At 38.4% G+C, this 20,793-nt stretch overlaps 1 protein-coding gene across 1 annotated transcript; it reads left to right on the plus strand.

Moving 5' to 3' along the window:
- Positions 1 to 14,680: 14,680 nt before the first annotated feature.
- Positions 14,681 to 19,547, plus strand: PCDHB2 (protocadherin beta 2). Its single transcript, XM_012748961.3, has one exon. The coding sequence runs from the start codon at positions 15,691 to 15,693 to the stop codon at positions 18,085 to 18,087; it is 2,397 nt and encodes a 798-aa protein (XP_012604415.3). The 5' UTR covers positions 14,681 to 15,690; the 3' UTR covers positions 18,088 to 19,547.
- The last annotated feature ends 1,246 nt before the right edge of the window (positions 19,548 to 20,793 follow it).

Below are 20,793 nucleotides of genomic sequence, written 5' to 3' on the forward strand. Positions count from 1 at the left end.
TCTTTCTTATAGGCAAAAAATCCATTTCTGGACCTGGGTAGTAATAAGGTAGATATTGCCTTATGTCTGTTAAACTATGCAATTGTTTTTAAGCATTTTCAGTACGTTATATTTTACACTAAAAGTAACACAGTTTTAAATACAAAAATAGGTCCAGGTAAGGCAATTTATAGAATAGGAAACCTGAATGGCCAATGAATATGAAAAGATGTTCAACTCACCAGTTATCAGGGATACGTAAAATAAAACCCAAATGAAAATGTCTGACATATTGCCAAAAATGTGAAACAACCAGCATTCTCATCACTGTTACTCGTGACAATGATAAACTTTATGGGAGCCCTGTGATCCTGGAACACAGGGACAGCTAAGAAATCTCCCCATCCTTTGTATTAAAGGAAAAACTTAGTGCAAGTAAATGCCCTTCCCATATGACTTAGATAAGACTCACAGATGCCCCTCTTCTTTACCTATGACAAGGCCAGTCACAAACTCTCCAAATTTCTATTCTTTGCCTCCACTTTTATATGGTATTATAATCTTATGGACCACTGTCATATATGTAGTCTATCATTGAATAAAACATTGTTATATGGAGCAGGACTGTATATACTAACAGTAACCATAAATAAATAAATATGGTATATCCTTAGAGTACTACATGGCAATGAGAGCATAGAGGGTGGTATGTATGAACTTAGATAAACATAAAAAAATGTTGAAAGAAAAACAAACTGAGGATGATAACATCAGTAGGACATAATTTATATAAAGTTTAAAAATATGTGAAATACATTGTTTTTAAATATATGTATGGATTTAAATTAATCTTAAAATACATATGAAAATGATAAACATAAAATTTATTTTATCTCTGTGGAAGGAGGAATATGATATACTCTCAGGGGCCTTGAATATATCTATGTTTCATTACTTATAAGACCCAGAACAAGTAATACAAGATGTTAAAATTTCATAAAACTGAGTAGTGGATAGTGTATCCATTGTTATATTATTTACTATACATATCTATAAATACAAAATATTTTGTAATTTTTTAAAAAAATCTACCAACACAATGTCCAATAATCAGTTTTACTGACATTTCCTTGAATTGACTAAAATAAAGTTTTTTCCTTTACATTTTCACACCCACATTTATAAGCATTTGTTAGTCAAAATACTTTTCAGTAAAAAAATGCTACTTTAGGGTAAAATGAATTTCAGTTAGAAACTGTTAAGTGAAATAATTTTAAATGATTCATTTATAAGCTTTTTCAATAATGGCCAACAGAGTGACCACTGTTTGTAGGAACTAGGGCTTTCATGGGTTATTCAAGAAATTCTTTAATTTGTAATTTAATTTGCTAAATGTTATAATGTGAATTTAAAGTACACACTAAGTGAACTTGCTCACATTTCAATAATCTCAATGAATTCTCAGGCATTACTGGATAGGGAAAAAAAAGAAATCTTATTAAAGACTAATTAGTTCTTTAAATTTCACACACATCTTATGAAAGAGTTGGATATTTTCTTCCAAAGGCCCACATAGAAAAATATGTAAATAAACCTAGCAGTCCATCAATAAATCCACTGAACTAGAAGTAAACTATAAAAACACATTGACATCTATTAAGTTGCCAAATATAATTTACATCACTTACAAGACACTCAGGGTCTGAGTTTTAAGAATTAATCATTACTTGTAAAATATGCCATAGTGTTAATGTGTAGGATTCACTGAACTATGTATAAATTTAATATGCCTTCAGTACAAAATTCTGTAATAATTCAATGACCTCTGCCATAAATTATAGATTTGACTAACCTAACTGTACCTAAATAGGAAAAGAATTTGAAAAAATTAGTCTCGAAAATAATATCCACAAATATATATTCACTTCTCTAAAGAGTCACTAAACACATAGGAAATCATAAAGGAACTTCTGTTTCCCTCCAAAATTAACTTTCCCTGAACTTGCTATTCATAGTAACAAATAGAAAAAATAAAAAATCAATAAAATAAAGGAAAAATGTTGCCTTGCAAAATGCCCAAATTTGAACTCACTGAAATACTAGGGATTCATTGACTTTTGGTAGAAACCTATGCACTCCCGGGGAATCCTGTAAGAACACATTTTCTTCTACGGGGTATACAAATTGGAGTTTCACTTACTCCTGACATATCAGTTAATGCTTTGCAATTTCTTTGACCTTAAAATAGTTTCGAAGGGACATATTCCTTGGACTTAGGAGGATTTGAGAAAAGCCTATTCCTATACATCAAACTTAATTAGAATTTATTATTCCCTTAGGAAATAAGCAGACATCTTTTTGGATCAAATGAGCTCTCAGAGAACTCAATATAACCTCTTAACATATTACCAAATTGGGCTTCCATTGACCTCTTGACATATTTCTAAATTGGGCTTCCATTCACCTGACTTTTTTTCTAGAAAAATCATTAGAAATACTGCTATTTTAAATTTCAAGATGATCTTTTTGCAAGTACAAGAAAGCCTTATAAAACTTTAAAGGAATTTTTATTAAACTTTTCTGAACAACTAAGAGGTAATGCAAAAACCCAGAAAATTCAAAATGTACACAGTGACAACTGTTTCCTTAGATTATACTTCCTAAACCCTGCAAAATCTAAAAACCTCTATTTTGCTACCAAATGAAACCTTTATTCATTTCATAACATAAGATAGTAAAGAAAATTTTGAACTGGTCTTCAACTGAATACTTGCCAATCTTAAATTTTGATTGACAAAATGGCTTGAGAATTTTTGTCTATATAATTACAACATATATAATGTTAACAACAACAAATACACACACACACACACACTCTAGGGGAAAAAAGATGATCCTGCATTTATTTTAAATAGGTGTCTATTTCTAAAGTGCTATTTTATGTGAATCTAGACTTTTCTCATTTTGGATACCTCATATCCAAAAAATGATATAAAATCATTTTTCAATTGACCCAGTGGATTGTACCTATTCAGAAATATTTAATCTTTTAACTTCAGTGTTAAAAAAATTTTTACTCTACTATACTACTTTGCACTTAGAATTCACTAAATACCTCGAATGAATTATGTTGATTTATACAGTTAAATAATAGCTCTATCCTCTTTTTTATTGACCACCACCAATATCAACAAACATACACACACTAATGTTTTAGCATATAAAAACTACCCTACTTTCTAAATCACCTCCTGGTCGTGATGTTACCGGCGTATAATTTAGGGGAATAGTCCTGGTTTTTTTTATCTTAATAACTCAGTTTCCCAGTGTATATGGTGATATTCACTGGTCAGTCACCTGATTCTATTCTATGATGAAAATGGAAAAAACTCAAAGCATCAGGAAAATTAGGAGAGGCAGAGAGAATGCAAAAGACAATGAAAATACGAGGAAAGGGAAAAGAACCATTTGCTTTAGCTATGCAAATTACTTTAAACAATTACTATATTCAGTAAAATATTTTTTTGTGTGCCAGCAGTTTGGCAAGTACATCTTATTGACAGTTTTTTGTTAAAAACCTGAACCAGTTTCTGAATAATTCTTCCCAAATGTCCCAGCCTGTCTGTTCCACCTACCTGGATTCCCTCCCTCCCTCTCTCCCTCTCTCCCTCTCTCTCTCTCTCTCTCTCTCTCTCTCTCTCTCTCTCTCTCTCTCTCTCTCTCTCTCTCTCTCTCTCTTTCTTTTTTTTTTTTGAGACAGGGCTCAAGCAATCCTTCTGCCTCAGCCTCCTGAGTAGCTGGGACTACAGGCATGTGCCACCATGCCTGGCTAATTTTTTCTATATATATTATTTGGTCAATTAATTTATTTCTATTTAAAGTAGAGACGGGGATCTCACTCTTGCTCAGGCTGGTTTTGAACTCCTGACCTCGAGCAATCTGCAGGCATTGGCCCCCCAGAGTTCTAGGATTACAGGCGTGAGCCAGCACACCTGGCCTGGTTTTACTTTCTTATTCTTCTCTCCAACCTTTGCCTGTGCAAAGACGAACACACCTGTTCTTAATATCTAACATTTTTACTTTGCTTCTTGGTATCACATGAAATACTGACACATAATACTTCCACATCAGAAACCAGAATTAATACTCTTTTAGATGTAACTAGCACAATCAACCCACGTATATGGCTACAAATCTACCCTTATAAAGTAGCATACAGAAACAAGTTAACTGAGTTGTGTAACTTCCTCAGAGCACTTTTAATTTCACTCAGAAAACTCCTTCAACTTACGCTTTACATAAGGAAGCAGGGCTCAATTTTCAAATGTATGCTTTCAAAACGATCTTTATATCACTCGAAGTTTAATATGACCTATGTAGTGCTTTTTTTTTTTTTTTAACATTTATCAAAGCGCTGTGGTTCCAGCAAGCGAAGAGTATTCACAGCAACTGAAGAGAACACTGCAAAATAGTGGCAGCGATCTCATCCCGGGAATTTGCCAAAATTCGAAAACAAAACAAAACTGCTCCAGCCTAAAGAAGGAAAATATCAAAATAAAATCTTCACAAGCCCCTTTCCCGCCCCTCCATCCCCTTTCAGTTCGGATTTGCTCATACAAGAAACAGCGCCACCCCTTGCGGAAGGCAGAAGCCGGAAGCCGAGAGCATTTCAAAACAGCTTCGGTAACCGCAATTTTTCTCAGACTCTCGCGGAACACATTTCAAAACTGTTTCAATTCGTTCAATAAAAAGAGCAGGCAAACTTAGATGTCAGCTGGCCGCTCGGTTCCTGTTGCGAGCAGGAAGTCGAACAGCCAGCTAACTCCACTTTCAGACCGAAGCAACCGGAAGTACCTGTGTAGAGCTCTTCCGGTACCATCCGTAAAAGCAGTCCTACCCGGAGGAAGCGGAAACAAGGCTGGTAGACCGCTCAGGGCTCTAGGAGTCACTGTTTATAGGGCCGGCTTTCTCCCTTCCGGAAATGAGGTTTAGAAGATGGGAACAGCCTCCGAAACTACGCGTCGGCTCCAACAAATGCGTCTACCTGTGCGGACGAGAGTGGTAGCCAGTCTTCTCGGCTGACGCTAGTTGCAACAAGCTTTGGAATGAGAATAAAGACCTGTCTGAATTTAATACATCCTGGCACTGTATTTCTTCCCTGTGTTTGCAGGAGACTCAGAAAAGCTCCATTAAAGAAAGAAGGGGGCGAGAGGGAGGGGACAGCGTCTGGATCCTAACGTCATCTGTTTTTCCTATTTGTGTAGAAAACTCACATTGCAAGGAGCTACTTCTATTTTCTGGTCCCAAGTACTATTCCCTCATCTAGGAAGTTTGGTCCCCACTAAAAATCTAGAGGGGTTGGGGGGAATGTCTATCTTAGGACTTAACGTGTTCAGAGAAATCCACTATACTGTGCATGCTGTTCCCTCTGCATGAATTGCTTTTTTCTCCTTTCTTTTCCTATCTATCCTTGTCATCTATTCGGAAAGTTTTTCTTGACAATTTTGACAAGATAAAAATATATTATTATAGGCTCTCATAGAGCCCTTATATTACTTATTTGTAGTATTTAGCCAAATTGCAATCTTTCATCCATTCATAGGAATAGTTGATTAAAATTTTTCTTCCCCATCAGACCAAGCTTCCTGAAAGTAGAGGTAGTGTTTTGTTTTGCTTACAATTTGTATTCCCTGGAGACTATCTCAGTTTCTGATATGGAGTAAGTTCTCAATACAATTTTGTTAAATGATTGTTGGTAGACACTGAAACTTCTACAGGGAGACCAGAGAGTATAGATTACTGCAAAATCTAAATGTGGTTGAAAATGAGTTTGTAAGTAAAAGTTCAGAAGTAATAAATTGATATTCTTTGTCATATCTCTGTGGGCTAGATTTCTGAAAATAAAATACACGTTTTTTTCTCAGTTAATGTCAAAGCTTGAGACTGAACTATGGGGATAAGAAATAAGAGAGGGAATAAAAATGAATAAATAAGAGTCCCTGTTATTCAGGTACTAATAGTCCAGTGGGAGAACATTATTCTGCTCCATTCAAGACACTCTGCCTTTTATTCCAAAATTCATGTTCTTTTGGAAAAAGCAGAGTATTGTTCAGCACATGATTGTCATGTTATGCATGGATAGTTCATTTATTCTTTGGGGGGAAATAAATATAAATGTCACATCAGATTTAGTCATTCAACAAATATTTATTAAGGAACTATTATATTCTATGGAACACCGTGCTCTCATGGTGCTTACAGTATCCTGGGAAAGACAGTGTATCGTGTGTGTGTGTGTGTGTGTGTGTGTGTGTGTGTGTGTGTGTAGATGTATGCCATTTTAGTGGGGTCAGAGAAGACTTCCTTGAGAAACATTGGCATTTAAACTATAATGTAAGGAAAAGCAAAGACTAACCAACATGGGGACACAGAGAAAATATCACATTTAAAAAGATAGACTAGAAGGAACTTAGCCTGAAGAATGAGGAGAAGGTGAGTGTGAATGGAAGTCATTTATTAAGGACAGGTGTGATGGAAAAAAATGAAGCCAGAAAAGCAGGCAGGGGCTGGGACATGCAAGATCTTTTAGTCCGTGTTGGGGATTTTGAATTTTATTATTAAAATGGTGAAAAGTCACTGCAGAGATGTCAGCAGAGGGGTGACAGAATTTTACTTTTATTTTTACAAGGTTGGAGTTTGCTGCTCTGAGAATTGGCTGAGGAGGGAGTGTGAAAAAGACAGAGAGACTACTGTAAGGTTTCAGTGAGCAAATTAAGATGTCCTGGGTGAGAGGGTTGTGACTGGATGAAATAGAGATAGAACAATTGTCATAATAATTTGGAGAGAAACTATACTAAACTTGGTGATGAATTGGATACAGTGTTGAGGGAAATGGAGGTGTCAGATGCTGGTGCATCCCACACCTTGCAAGAGTGTGCCATGGATGGGCTCTTCAAGAAATTTAGGCTGTGGTAGTTCCTTGAGAAACATTCCATTGTCAATAGTAGAAAAGGGGACACGTTTTGAGACTTGCCAGAATATCTTCAACATGAGTATGACATTCAAGATAAACTTCTTACTGGAAAAGAATCAGGTAGATTCATGGCAGGGCTACCAAACCAGGTAGACAGGAGACCAGTTTGGAAAAAAAAATCTTTAAATATGTCTCTCCACATCTTTGATCTCATTGTCTTCTTCTAAGAATTTATTTCCCATTGTACAGAGGAAGAAATTGAGTCTTGAGGAGACTGGGTATTTTATTAATATCAAAGCTCATTATACATTTTACAGATGAAGAATCTTAGGGCCAGAGACATTAAAGATTTTTCCATTATGTCACAGATAGCCTGTGGCGATTACTATACTAAAATTACACGAAAAAGAAGCTAGAACAAGGGAGGAGAATGTAGAGTTATAGGAGAAACACAATTTAAGGAACTTCAGTATGTAAAAGATAGATAAGGAGTCCCTAAAAAAGATTGAAAAAGGATGCACTGAGATAAAAAAAATTCAAAACAGCATACTATCACAGGAATCAGAAGGGAGTATTTAAAAGAGGGAATAGTAAACTGTGTTTAATGTTGTCAGAAATTACAGTGAGATGAAGAATAAAAAATATCCCTTGGATTTGGCAATATGGAAGTGAGCCGACAATATTGACCATAACACTTTTAGTGTGGAATTGTGAAAAATTGAGGAGAAAATGAGGAATTGAAGAAGTACTATCAGTATGTGTACAAAATCTTTTCAAAAAGCTTATATATATAGGAAATTCATAGAAATATGATGGTAGCTGAAAGAAAATATGGGTGGTCCTGACAAGATTTTTAAGATGGAAAATAAGGCCAAATGATCTATTAAAAAGACAGAGGTTGATATGAAGGAATAAAAATAAATCCTATTCAACAAGGGTGAGAATTATAAGTGAACCTCTCATAATTTGGGATATACTTAAAGTTTTTATATTTTTACATAAATAAAAATGTGCTGCATTTTCCAATGAGTTAAAGGGGTAAGATGAAAGACCGTAGTGTAGGAGTCGTTTAGACTTGCACTTGTTTGTAGGAATAAAAAGGACTATGTAGAAAAGTTCCTGCTTCGATAGTTATTATTTATGGAATGCTGGGATGTTTCAGACACTGGGCTGAGCATTTCATGAACACGGTTTTATTTAATTCTCACAACCTTATGAAGTAAATCATGTCATTATATCTATGTTTTTTCAGTTGAGGAAACTGAGGTTTGGAGAGGGTAAATAATTTTCCTTATATAACATATATGAAGCAGCAGAGCCAGGACTTGAATATGAATCCTCCTGACAGAAAGCCTATATTCTTTTTTTTTTTTTTTGAGACAGAGTCTCACTTTGTTGCTCAGGCTAGAGTGAGTGCCGTGGCATCAGCCTAGCTCACAGCAACCTCAAACTCCTGGGCTCAAGCAATCCTGCTGCCTCAGCCTCCTGAGTAGCTGGGACTACAGGCATGTGCCACCATGCCCGGCTAATTTTTTCTATATATATCAGTTGGCCAGTTAATTTCTTTCTATTTATAGTAGAGACGGGGTCTTGCTCTTGCTCAAGCTGGTTTTGAACTTCTGACCTCAAGCAATCCACCCACCTCGGCCTCCCAGAGTGCTAGGCTTACAGGCGTGAGCCACCTCGCCTGGCCAAAGCCTATATTCTTAATCATTACTTTAAAATATCACCTAAAGATACATTGTTAACAAGATAAGCCACTCACACATGCACATGCTCAAGCTGCAGGACTCTTCTTTAAATTGACCATTAGATATACGAGCCAAATTGAAAGTGGAAAAATACGCCCATCACTAGTATTTTAGTTGTCACCCCTCAGCACTTCATACAGGGCTCTGTGCTGTTGACTGAAAGATGGCGTCCCACATAGGCCATGATGTCGCCACCCTTCAAGAAAAATCTAATTTCCTGCAAAATCAGAAATACTTCACCTGCAGTAGAAAATCATTTCCCTGGGTTTGTGTTTGCATTGGTACTGTAAAATTCAGTTTAGCTCAGCCTTCGTCTTCTCTGGGACTATTTCCTGATACCCTCGTTTTTGTTCTTACTTAAATATCCCTTTCTGGTATCTCACAGTTCCTGTGCAAATCGCCCTGTGTCACTCTTCTTACCTCTTGCAGAGTAGGCACGAGGCTTTACTCAGCTTTGTACACCCAGTGCCTCTCACAGTGCCAGTATATAATCTGTGTGTGATAGGCACCTGCCGATGAATTAATAAATTCAGTGAACGCATGGCCAAATGATGGGCCTGACTGAAATGGAAGAAATCCAACTGAGATTATTACTCTCAAAGGAAATTGAACAGCTGACATCATGATAATAAAACCGTGTACTAACGATTGTTTTTGTTCGCATTAACTAAATCAAAAATTGGAGAAGTAATTAGAACTATCAGGAGGTGAGACTTCTGCCACTAGACAACATGAAACAAACAAACCAACCCCTAACAAACCAACAAAACAGATTTAGGCCGTTTCTGCAAGAAAGGGCAGGCCACCCCAGCTTTTCAGTTGGGACGCCTGGTGGCGCTACAGGCTAAAGAGTAGGAGGAGGAGCCCCGCGTTCGCCGCAGTCTCCATCTTAGCACAAAATCCGAACGGTGCTGGGAATACGCGCGATTTGGAAACGTCAGCTACGAGCTCAGGTTTTAGAGCTTTCTTCAAACTAATGAGGACTAGACATGAGTTGATCTTTCCCCTCCGACAGAACTGCCGAAGACTTATCTTTAAAAACAATGCACTCAGAGGATCTTCGGGATTTTGTGCGAGAGAAGCTCTGGCAGAAAAGGCGAGCGAGGGGTTTTCATCCCCCCTGCGCGCAGGACAGGCGGCCCGGGAAAAGGAGAGCTGCTATTTGCGGCCGGTTTCTGGAGCTCCGGCGCCGGCGGCGGAGGAGGGGGGCGCGCGTAGAGGCGGGAGGACGCACAAGAGCAGAGTGGTTTTCAAAGACATCAAGGGACATCGGCCCACAGCAGAGCCATCACTCCTGAACAAGGGGCTCTGCATTTCCAAGCATTACCTGTAAACTTCTCTATTGTTTCTGGGAAAAGTCTGTGAGTCTGAGATGTAACTGTTCCCTCCCCGGCTTTGGAAAATTCTTCTCAACGTTCCAGAATGTGCACCGGGGACATGCATGAGGCTTGGGTGAATTTTGCATCACTGGGAAACTACACACTCGGTTTCAATGACCGTTTTCACAATAATGTGCGATGCAATAGTGGGGTAAGTGATTTGTTCATTCATGGGTAAGAACAATGCAAGGAGGCCGGGCGCGGTGGCTCACGCCTGTAATCCTAGCATTCTGGGAGGCCGAGCCAGGTGGATGGCTCAAGGTCAGGAGTTGGAGACCAGCCTGAGCAAGAGCGAGACCCCGTCACTACTAAAAATAGAAAGAAATTAACTAGCCAACTAAAAATATATATATTAAAAAAAAAAATTAGCCGGGCATGGTGGCGCATGCTTGTAGTCCCAGCTCCTCGGGAGGCAGAAAGATTGCTTGAGCCCAGGAGTTTGAGGTTGCTGTGAGCTAGGCTGACGCCACGGCACTAGCCGGGGCAACAGAGTGAGACTATGTCAAGAAAGAAAGCAAAGAAAGAAAAATGCAAGATAAGTTTAACTCTCACGGAAAGGAATGGTAGGTATCAACAGTAGTCCAGGATCTCCTAGGTCCAAATTGTGACAGTCAGTGACAAGTCTTGAAATGTATGCCCTTCAGCAAACTGGTTTTCCAAGTCTCAGTAAATAATTAGAAACCAGCTCATTGAATTCTTCAACCTTCTGAGAGCACTCACCAAACATTTTAAATACTGCTGATAATCTTTTCATCACAAATATCCACTCCAAGAAAATTACTTGTCAATTTCAGTGCTACGTGGCAAATACTCAGGAAATTCACAGCAGAAATAGTTTGAGAAGTAGCTTTCTTCGGTTGAAGGATGTTGGATGACAATTCCATGGAATTGGTCGTGTTGACATTTACTTGCCCCATCCTGGAGCACTTTCAGAAACAGATTTCACCTCTTTCAGGATTTCTCAGCACTCTGGGATAAAAAGAAAATGCCTTGATCCTTCCAGAATTCTTTTCTATTGTATGTTAAAAATATTTCATATTCTGCCATTCTAACGCAGGACAGAGAGAAGAGAGTTACACGCATCACTTTATCTCCAATGAAATCAGGTTCCTAGAATCTTAAAACAAAATGGTATCATCCTTGGCATTCTTGCTTTGGGGCTCAGGATAAAAGGTAGAGGAAAACATCACCTTTCTGAATAACACTATGGTTGTTATATTATGGCTGTACCTTCAGTGGTGTTTTCTCTATTTCTGAAGTGTAGCCAGTGTAGCCGATTGTTCATTTACAGTTAACAGGTATTAATGGCTCAGCTATTTTTATGGTATTTTTTTATTTACCACATAAAGTAGTAGCCTATTTCTCCTTTATTGTTAAGCACAGAAAAGGAATGCACTGTTTTTTTCTGCCCATACCTAATTTCTTGCCTAATTTCCTACTTTTGGGATAATTTATTTTTAATTAAAGCTTTGAGTAGACTATCCCAGTAGATATTCTGAAGCAGATGAGAAAACTCATCCCAAGTCTGTACCCAATATAAATGGTCTTCATAACCTCATAGAGAAAGTCAAGCTGTTTAATTTGAAGTTATCTTTTTGCTTTTCTTGATATTTCATAGACAGTGAATAAAATGGATGTGATAGTCTACTTTTCAGCACAACTGTTCTTCATCTATTTAATTCAAGTAACTATTTACCTAATATTATGTAGTTTTTGCTTTTTATTTGAAATAAAGTCTTTTGATGACATTGAAGACACAAAATCAAATATAGATGTGAAACTATAGGAGAAAGCCATTGGTAGAAACAAATGTCTCTTTCATTATTTAAGTCATAAATCCACAGAGTTGCCATGCAGCTTATTAATTTCAGTGCTATATTTATGTTTGCAGAGCCGTATTTGCTGTTAAATGCCATAACAAGGAATAATAGAATACTTAAAGCTCAACCTGAGGCAAAGTCTGAGTCTTTACATTTTACTTAGCAAAGACCATTCAGGGTCCTGAACTCCTGAAGGGTAGTTCCTTCATTTATGTAAAACTCTTAATTTTTATGATATTTTAATATGTTGTATTTAATTGAAAATAACATTCAAAATTATGAAAGTGACTGCTAGGATAATATCTTTGGGCAGCATATGAAAAGTAATGCCAAACATAAGAAATTAAACTTGATGTAATAATGTAACTCTTCATTTAAATTCTTTATTACAATGTAAATAATTATATAAATATATAATGTAAATATTTTATTTAGATTTATAAATATGGCACAGATTCTAATTCTAATATATGTGATTGCTTATTAAAGGAGATTAAAAAAATAGAGCATTTGTAAAGAGTACTCAAGAAGGAATGTGAATTCTCATCAAGGTTTAAGAAAATAAATGATTTAAAATATTAAAAACATAGTGGAAGTAATGCACTGAAAGCTGGAAACCATCTATAAATATAAATAGTTGGTTCTATCATCTATGAAAAAGAGAAACTTCCTTTTATTTTAAGATGTCTTAATAGCACTGAAACTGAAAGAACCATGAAACCTTATGAATTATGAGAACATGACTCAACATGGACATTTAAAAATTTTTTGCACAATAAAACCCAATGTATAAAACCTTAAGTATTGTTTCCTTTGAAATATCTTAGATACTAAGTTTTTTATTCCTCGACTTGTGAGAGGTGCTAGATTTTGTAATTTTCATTACCTATTTTTTCTCCTTAAAAATTTCAAATGACCTACCAGTCATAATCCACCTTCATGATGTAAGTCAGAAATCTATTCCTGACCCTAATAAAGTTTTTCAGTCTGTGTAAAGAGCTTTTTTTAAATAATTAAATCTAGTATTTTATTCACCTGGGTGTTTAATGCAGTGTTTAATGCTCGATGTCAATGAATTAAAATATTTTGAATCATAATATTAACATAAAAGTAATAATCATGAAAAGCAAAAATAATATCAGCAGGCTAGAAGTAGGCATTTGTTTTCTAAATGTTAAGAAAGGAAACCTGTTATTACCTCATTTTTTTACACAATTACAGAAAATAAGTTTTAAAAAATGTTATGCCATTGTTATACATTTAATAAATATCATCCATTCTAGTCATCTAGAAATACAGGAGATAGAACAGATTAAATGACCCCCTGAGGAAACAATAAAACAAACTCAAAATATAAGACATCCTAAAAGACAACTAGTCTGGACACTTCAAAAAAATAAAATGTAATAAAAGATGGGGTACTGTTGTACAGTAAATAAATGTAACACCCAAATACAATCATGAAACTTCAATGAAAAACAAAGTTTCTAAGCTATCCCTTATAAAAAGTGGTTAAGAAAATAAGTGAATTTGTAAAAGGAACTCAACAGTGAATGTGAATTCTTATCAAAGTTGAAGAAAATTGGAGGATAATGGAAGAATAATTAGTGAGATTTAATTAATGGATTTTAGGTGATAATATTAAATTACTAATTGATTTGCATAAGTGATAATAGCATTATTCTTATGTAGGATAAAGTCCTTATACTTAGGAGACATCTGCTGACTATTTAGAGGTGAAGTATCATGATGTCTGCAAGTTGCTTTGAAATAGGGTCAGCAAAAGGGTATGTGTGTATAAAACAAGATAGATTGATAGATCAAATATGGCAAAATATAAACAATTACTTAGCTTGGATGGAGGGAAGAGTTGTGTTTATTGTGTAGTTCAATTTCTCTATATATTCAAAAATTTCCTTAATAAAAATATTTTTAGATGAACACTCTAGCTTTTTAGAGCAGTTTTAGATTTTACAGAAAATTGAGCAGATAGTACAGAGAGTTCTCTGTCTCACTCAGTTTCTCCTAATGTTAACATCTTGCATTGGTATGGCACATTGGTTACAATTGATGAACAAATTTTGATACCTTATTGTTAACTAAAGTCCATAGTTTACATTAGAATCCACTCTTTGTGTTGTACTGTTCTATGGGTTTTTACAAATTTATAATGTTATGTATCCACCATTACAGTATAATAAGGAAAAGTCTCACTACCCTAAAAATCCCCTGTGTTTTACCTCTTTATTCCTCCTTCCCTCATCACCTGGAAACCACTGATCTTTTTAACATCTTTATAGTTTTCCTTTTACTGGAATGTCATGTAGTTGAAATAATACGGTATGTAGCCTTTTCAGATTGGCTTCTTGCGCTAAGCAATATGCATTTAAACTTATTCCATATCTTTTTGTGGCTTGATAATTCATATCTTTTTATCAATTTTTAAAAAAAACACAAAAAGACAGAAGTTTAAAAAAACCTAAAGACAAACTGAAACATATATACCTTGTTTGGAACTCAACTTAACAAATCATCTCTTAAAGATGTATATTAAGATAATTGGCCAGACCAGGTGTTGACAGCCTGTAGTGTCACCTACTCTCCCGGCTGAGGCAGGAGAATTGCTTGAGGCCGGGAGTTAGAGACCAGCCTGGGCAAAAATAGCAAGACCCTGTCTCTAAAAATATTTTTTAAAAAGTAGCCCAGGGTGGTAGCATGGGACTGTAATACCAGCTACTCAGGAGGTTGAGGTGGCAGGATTGCTTCAGCCCAGGAGTTTGAGGCTGCGGTGAGCTATGATCACACCACTGCACTCCAGCTTGGGTGATAGAGTGAGACCTCCTTTCTTTAAAAAAATAAAATATTTTGGCAAATTTCAATATTTACTGAGCATTTAATATTTTGATATTATGACATTATTAACTTTGCTAGATGTGATAATTGAATTGAGGTTATATTTTTAACATGCTCTTATCTATTAGAAAAAAAATGTTGACATTCACAAGAAGAAATTATCCAACTACTCTTGGAGTTTCATGTGGCTCAAATGCAGCGAATTTCAGGAAAATGTAAAGTGGGAAAAGTACAAGAAAGAAGTATGAGTAAAAATAATATTTCAGTGTCCATGAGGACATTTTCTTTCGAATTCCATGCTTTTCCGGGGGTCACGATATTTTTCACTTGGACTTGAGTGGGAGGATGGTAACTGTAACCACCACAGAGATGTGCACGTGCCCAAGCTCTGAATAGACACTGGGAACTTTCTAGTCCAAACCTCCTTTCTACTGCATTTTAGGACTGAGGTCATTCCTTTTTAGTTTCTGAAGTAGATTTTTTTCCAGTTTAAAAAGAGCAACTTGGATCTGCTCGGAAACTGGAGTGATTTGTCCCTGCCTGCCATGTGGTGTTAGATGCAATGAAAAGCCTTCCGAAATGCGGATAAGACTTCAGTACACTGGGAGACACTACTTGAAAATATTTAATTTAGATTGCCATCAATCTGAAAGAAAATATTGGGATTTTCTTAGTGTTATGGAGAAAAAAAAAAAACGCTCGAAAAGGACGCGGGGTGGCGCTGCAGCCTTAGAAGTAACACAGAAACACAGCCCCCAAGCCGACGCGCCTTAGCCCAGAGACGCAGCTAACGAGGCCAGCAGGAAGAGGAGGGTGTCTAAGGCGGCCGCTCCCTCGGATTGCCCGCTTAGCCCGGTATCCGCAAGATATTGGGAGGTCGAGCCAGCGACATCGTGAGCCCGAGCTGGAGCAGGTTTGCTGAGAGACCGGAGGCGATGGGGGCCGGAGAGAGAAGGGAGCGCGTTCTGAAACGAAGGCAAGTCCTCATATTCTTTGTCTTGCTGGGCGTAGCTCAGGCTGGTTCCGAGCCGAGGCACTACTCAGTGGCCGAGGAAATGGAGAGTGGCTCCTTTGTGGCCAATTTGCTAAAAGATCTGGGGCTGGAGGTGGATGAGCTGCCTGCGCGGGCCCCCCGGGTCGTTTCCAAAGGGAAAAAATTGCACCTGCAGTTCGATAGGCAGACGGGGGATTTGCTGCTAAACGAGAGACTGGACCGGGAGGCGCTGTGCGGCCCCACCGAGCCCTGCGTACTCCCTTTCCAGGTGTTGTTGGAAAATCCCTTGCAGTTTTTTCAGGCCGAGCTGCGGATTAGGGACATAAATGATCATTCCCCAGTTTTCCTAGACAAAGAAATAAGTTTGAAAATTTCAGAAAGTATCACTCCTGGAACTACTTTCCTTATAGAACGTGCCCAGGACTTAGATGTAGGAAGCAACGGTCTCCAAAGTTACACAATCAGCCCCAATTTCTACTTTCATCTTAAATTACAAGACAGTGCCGATGGCACAATCTCGCCGCAGCTGGTGCTGGACAGAACGCTGGATCGCGAGGAACGGTCTGAGATTAGGTTAACCCTCACAGCGCTGGACGGCGGGACTCCACCCAGGTCTGGCACTGCCGCGATCCACATCCAAGTCCTGGACATCAACGACAACGCCCCCGAGTTTGCAAAGCTGCGCTATGAGGTGCAGGTCCCGGAGAACAGCCCTGTTGGATCCCACGTTGCCACCGTCTCTGCTAGGGATTTAGATATCGGGGCCTATGGGCAAATATCTTACGTATTTTCCCAAGCTTCTGAACACATTCGCAAAACGTTTCGAATAAATGCAAAATCGGGAGAACTCTTCTTAATACAGAAACTGGATTTCGAATCTGTGCAGACTTACACACTAAATATCCAGGCGACGGATGGTGGGGGACTTTCTGGAAGTTGTGTGGTATTTATCCAAGTGATGGATTTGAATGATAACCCTCCAGAACTGACCATATCTACACTTATCAATCAGATCCCAGAGAACTTGCAGGAGACCATAATCGCTGTGTTCAGTGTGTCAGACCCCGACTCCGGGGACAACGGAAGGATGGTTTGTTCCATCCAAGATGATCTTCCTTTTTTCCTGAAACCTTCCGTGGAGAATTTTTACACTCTTATGACAAACACAGCCCTGGACAGGGAGACCGTATCTGAGTATAATGTCACCATAACTGTTACAGACTTGGGGACACCCAGGCTGAAGACGGAGCACACCATAACCGTGCAGGTCTCCGACGTCAACGACAACGCCCCCGCCTTCTCCCAAAGCTCCTACACCCTGTTCGTCCCCGAGAACAACAGCCCCGCCCTGCACATCGGCAGCGTCAGCGCCACAGACAGAGACTCGGGCTCCAACGCCCAGGTCACCTACTCGCTGCTGCCGCCCCGCGACCCGCACCTGCCGCTCGCCTCGCTGGTCTCCATCAACGCGGACAACGGGCAGCTGTTCGCCCTGAGGTCGCTGGACTTCGAGGCCCTGCGGGCGTTCGAGTTCCGCGTGGGCGCCGCAGACCGAGGCTCCCCCGCGCTGCGCAGCGAGGCGCTGGTGCGCGTGGCGGTGCTGGACGACAACGACAACCCGCCCTTCGTGCTGTACCCGCCGCAGAACGGCTCGGCGCCCTGCACCGAGCTGCTGCCCAGGGCGGCAGAGGCCGGCTACCTGGTGAGCAAGGTGGTGGCGGTGGACGGCGACTCGGGCCAGAACGCCTGGCTGTCGTTCCAGCTGCTCAAGGCCACGGAGCCCGGGCTGTTCAGCGTGTGGCCGCACAACGGCGAGGTGCGCACCGCCAGGCCGCTGGGCGAGCGCGACGCGGCCAGGCACAGGCTGGTGGTGCTGGTGAGGGACAGTGGCGAGCCCGCGCTGTCTGCCAGCGTCACGCTGCACGTGCTGCTGGTGGACGGCTTCTCGCAGCCCTACCTGCCGCCGCCGGAAGCGGCCCCGGCCCAGGCCCAGGCCGACTCGCTCACCGTCTACCTGGTGGTGGCCTTGGCCGCGGTGTCGTCGCTCTTCCTGTTCTCGGTGCTGCTGTTCGTGGCGGTGCGGCTGTGCAGGAGGGACCGGGCGGCCTCGGGGGGTCGCTGCTCGGTGCCTGAGGGCCGCTTTCCGGGCCACCTGGTGGACCTCAGCGGCGCGGGGACCCTGTCCCAGAGCTACCATTATGAGGTGTGTCTGACGGGAGGCTCTGGGACCAGTGAGTTCAAGTTCCTGAAACCCATTATCCCCAATTTCCTTGCTCAGGGTCCAGAGAGAGTTAGTGAGGCAAACCCCAGCGTCAGGAATAGCTTTGAATTCAGTTAAGTGTTAATTAGGGTCTCCTGAGTTTAGTCTCTGTTAAGTTGTGGAAAGTCTTTTTTCCCCCCTGCTTTGCCCATTGGAGGTGTTTTGGTTTTTTATTCCAAAGCAACTATCCTATTCCAATTCTATGCATGTTACTAGTATTTCTAAATATATAGGTTATTTTTGTGGTATAATTAATGTAAATTTTCTTTGTATTCTAATTATTGGTAAGTCTCATTATAACTTAATTTCACTTAAAGTTTGAAAGTAAAATTAAATTTTGTGTTTTCGGAAATCTTTATGTTAGAGCATCTTTTTCCAATCTCATGGTTCACATTTTCTAGGTAATTTTGAAGTCCTGCATTTTGAAATATTTGCTATCATTACATGGATTATATTTTTCCATTCCAGAATATTTGTGTTTGTTATTGTCTCTTAGGCCAGTGTAACTTCTAGCCTGTGAACTCATGCTGGCTAAATCTTTAACATAGGTTCATTTATGAATAACATAGCAAGCACCTTTCTTATATTTTTCTAAATATACTAAATATATTTCTTTAAAGTGTCAACATATGAAAATTATGGCTCTTTAGAGATTGTGAGAACCTGTACTACAAGACATTCAGAATATAAGTGCTCAATTAATGTTTGCCAAAAATCACTCATTACTATTCTAAAATGTACTTATATAAATAGTAATGTTGAGTGATTTTCGAAAGCATGCTGATTCATCATGCTTTCTATTTCAATAGTTTTAAAGAAGCCCTGGGCTTGTTCCAGTCCTTTAAAAAATCTATTTTAATTATGAATAACCTTCTATGAACTCTGAGAACTGTATTAAAATCCAAAAATATTAAGGAATATATGTCTTTGTCCTTGACCAACTTTTAGAAACTTCAAAAGTATTACAGTCTTTACATTTTTCTAGAGCATTCAGAATTCAATTAGAAACAAGCAGGGGTGGGGAGTATCTAGCTCACTCTATTTTTTGCACTACTTCTATTTTCCCCTCTTCAGTTCCTTAGACTTTTCAATGCTTTTTTCTAGAAGTGCTTGAGCTATGTTTCTCAATAATTCCCTCATTTCTTGCATGCTTTGCATTGTCACTGAAATATTGTAGGTTCTTAATAAAATTTCTGAGTGACTGATTGAAAGAAAGAATAGTCTTTATTTCACCTATGATATATTAACATTTAAATACACTAAAATACTTAAAGGACAAAATTCGGATGGAATTAAATACACTTTGGTGCACAATGAATTATAATTTTTGTTAGTAATTCAATTTGTCACCATTATCCAAACAATCTCTTTCAACATATTTTTCCTTTTTCTCTTACTGCTGAATTTGAGTCTCCACTCCTGTCCACTGGCTATAGGAATACAGACAGGGAAATTGTGGGTTTCAATTTTATAATTTAAATTTTCTTCTATAGTTTCCTAAGTGACTCATCCAACTTTCTTCATTGCTTCAAGTTTATTTTCTGATCTACACATTAAAAAATTTTTTAATTCTTAATGTTATTCAGCCTATCTTTATATTTTTATATCATTGTATGTATATTTGAATAAGCTATACTATTAAAATTATAATATGAATTTTAAAGGTCTCATTTTGAGACTAGCAGTGGTGTAGAGCACTATCGCGGTATCAAAAGTCTCTGGTCAACCAACTTAGTACTTGTAGAATTTGGGGTAAGTCACATAATTTCTGTCCCTCTACCCCAAATGATAGCTATTTCACTAGCTTGTAGTTATAATCAAATAAGATTATGCAAAGATGTAGAAGTAGAACACTGTTATTTTTAGTATCACCAATATTAAGAGTAAATAGATGAACCAGCAAGTAACATTCCTGATAACTATGTAGGAGTACAAAAGAAGCTAGATTGAGCACTTGATATTTGCATTGTTTCCTTTCTCTGTCTACAAGCTTGCAACAGCTTCCTTTTGTTCTTAGAATAAAATCCAGGCACCCATTATTTGACCTGGGTTTCCTTTTCTAGCCTTCCCTTTCCACTTGTGTTTGAGACACTAAGTTTTCGGGTATAGTGTCCTTCTTCATTATCTTGAATAGATGCTTTTCTGTCCCAGGACCTTCACATATTCTACAGTGTTAGCCTGACACACTTCTCAGATTTCGTGTTCCACATTAAATGGTGAATCTTTGGGGGAACTTTCTTAACCCCTCCCCATTAAGTTAGGTCCCCTATTGCATACTTTCAGGGCACTCTGTGTTTCCTATAGAGCACTTTTCACACTGTTTGAGCATCTGTATAAAGACTGTTCACCTCATTAGGTGGAAAACTGTATAAGATACATAGACATTGTCCTGTTACCACTATATGCCTAACTTCTACAAACTCAATAATTATGGAAATAAATTAATACAGATGAAACAAACAATTGTAAAATTACTGTGAAATAATAAGAGGAAAAATTACTCTAAAATATTCCTTGAGTGTAAAAATATGGAAAGAATTATGCATTTGCAGCTCTTGGGATCTACTGTCTGATAAGAGCCATTTTTTTTATCACATTGCATGAGATTGTCTTTTCATAGCATTTTTCTGGCTATAAATGCAACTCGTGTACACTTCACAAAATTTAGAAAATAAATAAAAACGCAAATAGGACAGTAAAGCATGTTATCGTTAGAGCAAACTCCTTTAAAAGTTGTGTGTAATAGTCATAGAAGGGGTAGAGCAGCCTAGTAATGTGCACATT

This window comes from Microcebus murinus, chromosome 21, assembly GCF_040939455.1.
Source record: "Microcebus murinus isolate Inina chromosome 21, M.murinus_Inina_mat1.0, whole genome shotgun sequence".
NCBI classification, from domain to species: Eukaryota; Metazoa; Chordata; class Mammalia; order Primates; family Cheirogaleidae; genus Microcebus; species Microcebus murinus.